Source organism: Fulmarus glacialis, unplaced genomic scaffold (genome assembly GCF_000690835.1).
Source record: "Fulmarus glacialis isolate BGI_N327 unplaced genomic scaffold, ASM69083v1 scaffold21293, whole genome shotgun sequence".
Taxonomy (NCBI): domain Eukaryota; kingdom Metazoa; phylum Chordata; class Aves; order Procellariiformes; family Procellariidae; genus Fulmarus; species Fulmarus glacialis.
This window is the reverse complement of record NW_009205150.1, coordinates 12,245-14,497: the sequence shown is the minus strand read 5'-3', so window position 1 is coordinate 14,497 and position 2,253 is coordinate 12,245. Positions and strand designations below refer to the sequence as shown.

Here is a 2,253-nt window from a genome sequence, read left to right as displayed (position 1 = left end):
CCGCCCCCTCTAGCCACCGTCCCCAACTGTGCTGCAGCCCAGTCTGCACGTCACCTCCCCGGTCCCTTGTGTATTTGCCATGAACAATTAACTTGTTCCCAAAGAGCTTAGAAGCAGATTATTTCTGAAAGTTTTTGAGCTTTCCCCATTAAAAGGCAGGCTTTTCTGAAGCACACCGGGCCACTGGCTTGACTTCAGTGGGGATTTTAGCGCCAGATTCAGCACAGACCCTGCGAAGCCATTTTGAAAATCCACCCTTGAATATCAGGTCAGAAAATCTTCCCTGAGCTTTGCTGGCGCCTCCCAGCGCCGGAGCAGCCGCACACGCGGGCCGGCTCCAAACAAGCTGCCATTAACGGGGAAAATGCTAAAACACATCTGCTGTTGCAGACAGGACGTGCGCCGGTTGCTCAGCATTTAAGGCTTAATCTCCAAACAATTAGTTTTAATCTCCTGATTAAAGGTTTGCTGCGGAGGAATAAGCGCAGCGGGGGCAGGCGGGAGGGACGCTGTGGGGCAGAGCCCCCAGCCCAGAGGCATCGGTGCTTTTGGTGGCTGGTCAATCTGCTGGGGCCACTGGGCCAGGGGTGCCACTGGCCGCTGACAGCCGGTGCCCGAGCCCCGGTACCCGCCTGGGTGGCCCGGCACTTACTTGTAGAAAGCCTGGTTTTCTATCCCACACTTCCAGAGGTGCTTGCAGGCTTCTGGTGTTGGGGCAAAATACGTAAGAACAATTTTCTTTTCCTAAAGGAAAAAGACAACGAGTCGGTGGGAGAACGAGTGAGGGATGCCCACCGGGCAGCGTGTCGGGAACGCGGACAGAGGCCAGAGCAGCCGGAGCTGGAGAGCGGCGCTGACGCGGGGCAGATCCTCCTCCAGAGCCGCTCACGATGCAGGGAGACGTTGGAGCACCGGCCGACACCCCGGCACGGCACCTCGCAGGAGGGATGGGCAGACGTGCGCGCCAGTGACCTGCCACCCACCTCCTCCAGCTTCAATGCCTTCCTGAATGTCCAGAAATACAGTTTTAAAGAAATCATGCTGATGGCTTGCGCGGGAGCCATTTTCAGCCAGAGGTTTTCAGGCTGACTTAGTTAACCAGGGCTGACCGAGCGGGATGGCGGTAACAAAGAACTACAATAATTCCAAATGCAGCACGTGGCTGTGGCACAGGCACAGCGAGAAGCTGCGGGAGGTCCCGGGCTGCTGCTGAAGGCAGAGCCCTCACCACGGCGCAGCCCGGGGCTCACCTGGCGTCTGCAGGCTCTAACGCCCAGAGCAAGGCGCCAGCAGGAGCAGGGAGCTGACCCCAGCGCTGCCGCTGAGCTGCAGCCCCCGCCACCGTACCGTGTCGCTGCACCGCAGTCGCAGGCTGCAGCCTGCCAAGTGCACGGAGAACCAGCTGAAGCCACGACCACAGCTGCGCTCGGGAAGTCCCACGGGAAGAGAAAGCACTCACCTCTTTCTGACTTACGTATAAATAGAAAGTCTTCCCTTCGAATTTCATTTTGGTCACCTCGTTCCTGAAGGGACAAGGACAGGCAGGTGAGGGGCTGCGCGGAGCCCAGCCCAGCTCACGGCACAGCCCGGGCCAAAGCGTTTGCCGGGAGCTGCGGGTCAGGGGCTGGGGGCTTTTGATGGCAGAGGGGCAGCCTCAGTCCCCGAAGGTGCCATGGGGCGGTGGGAAGAGCCCTGGCTCAGGAACCAGCAGCTGGAGAGGGGGACGCCCTGGGGTGAAGCTGACAGCGGAGCATCCCAGAGTCACTGGGACCTCGTCACATGGGCACCGGCCGGGTGGCAATGCCAACTGTGAGGGACACACCGGCCAAAACCTGAGATGCAGCAAAGACTGAGGAACAACGCAACCGGGTTCAGAGGGGCTGAGGGGGCTTTCAGGGCACTCAGCCAACAGACAGACGATGCAGGTTAATGTTGACAAATGCAGAAAATAAGAAGTCTGGGGGCAACAAACCAAATGGAACGAGAGTGCAGCTCACATGGGAGAGCCCTGGGGCGTACTGCCCAGCAGCGGGCTTAGGGGCCACGGTAGGAAAGTCCTTGGAGCCAGCAGCCCAGCGCGCGGCTGCAGCAACGGAGGCAAACAGGCTCCTGGGCTCCTCCAAGGGCGGGACAGAGCAAGAAGTGACGCCCTGAGCGCCCATCGCAGGCTCTGCTCAGCACCGCTCTCCCCGTCTCAGGAGAGTCCCGCTGCCCCGGCAGCGCAGCGACTGCCCCGCCCCCGCCGGGGGCCTG

General features: G+C 60.5%; 1 protein-coding gene across 1 annotated transcript in view; it reads right to left on the bottom strand.

The window, feature by feature from the left end:
• Positions 1–2,253, bottom strand: part of FRMD5 (FERM domain containing 5) — a 15,757-nt gene that overhangs the window by 2,109 nt on the left and 11,395 nt on the right. The window contains exons 7-8 of the mRNA XM_009575294.1: positions 1,460–1,523; positions 653–744 (exon numbers count right to left, since the gene is read on the bottom strand). Of these exons, the coding sequence (XP_009573589.1) occupies positions 653–744; positions 1,460–1,523 (156 nt within the window). The remainder of the gene's footprint in view (positions 1–652; positions 745–1,459; positions 1,524–2,253) is intronic.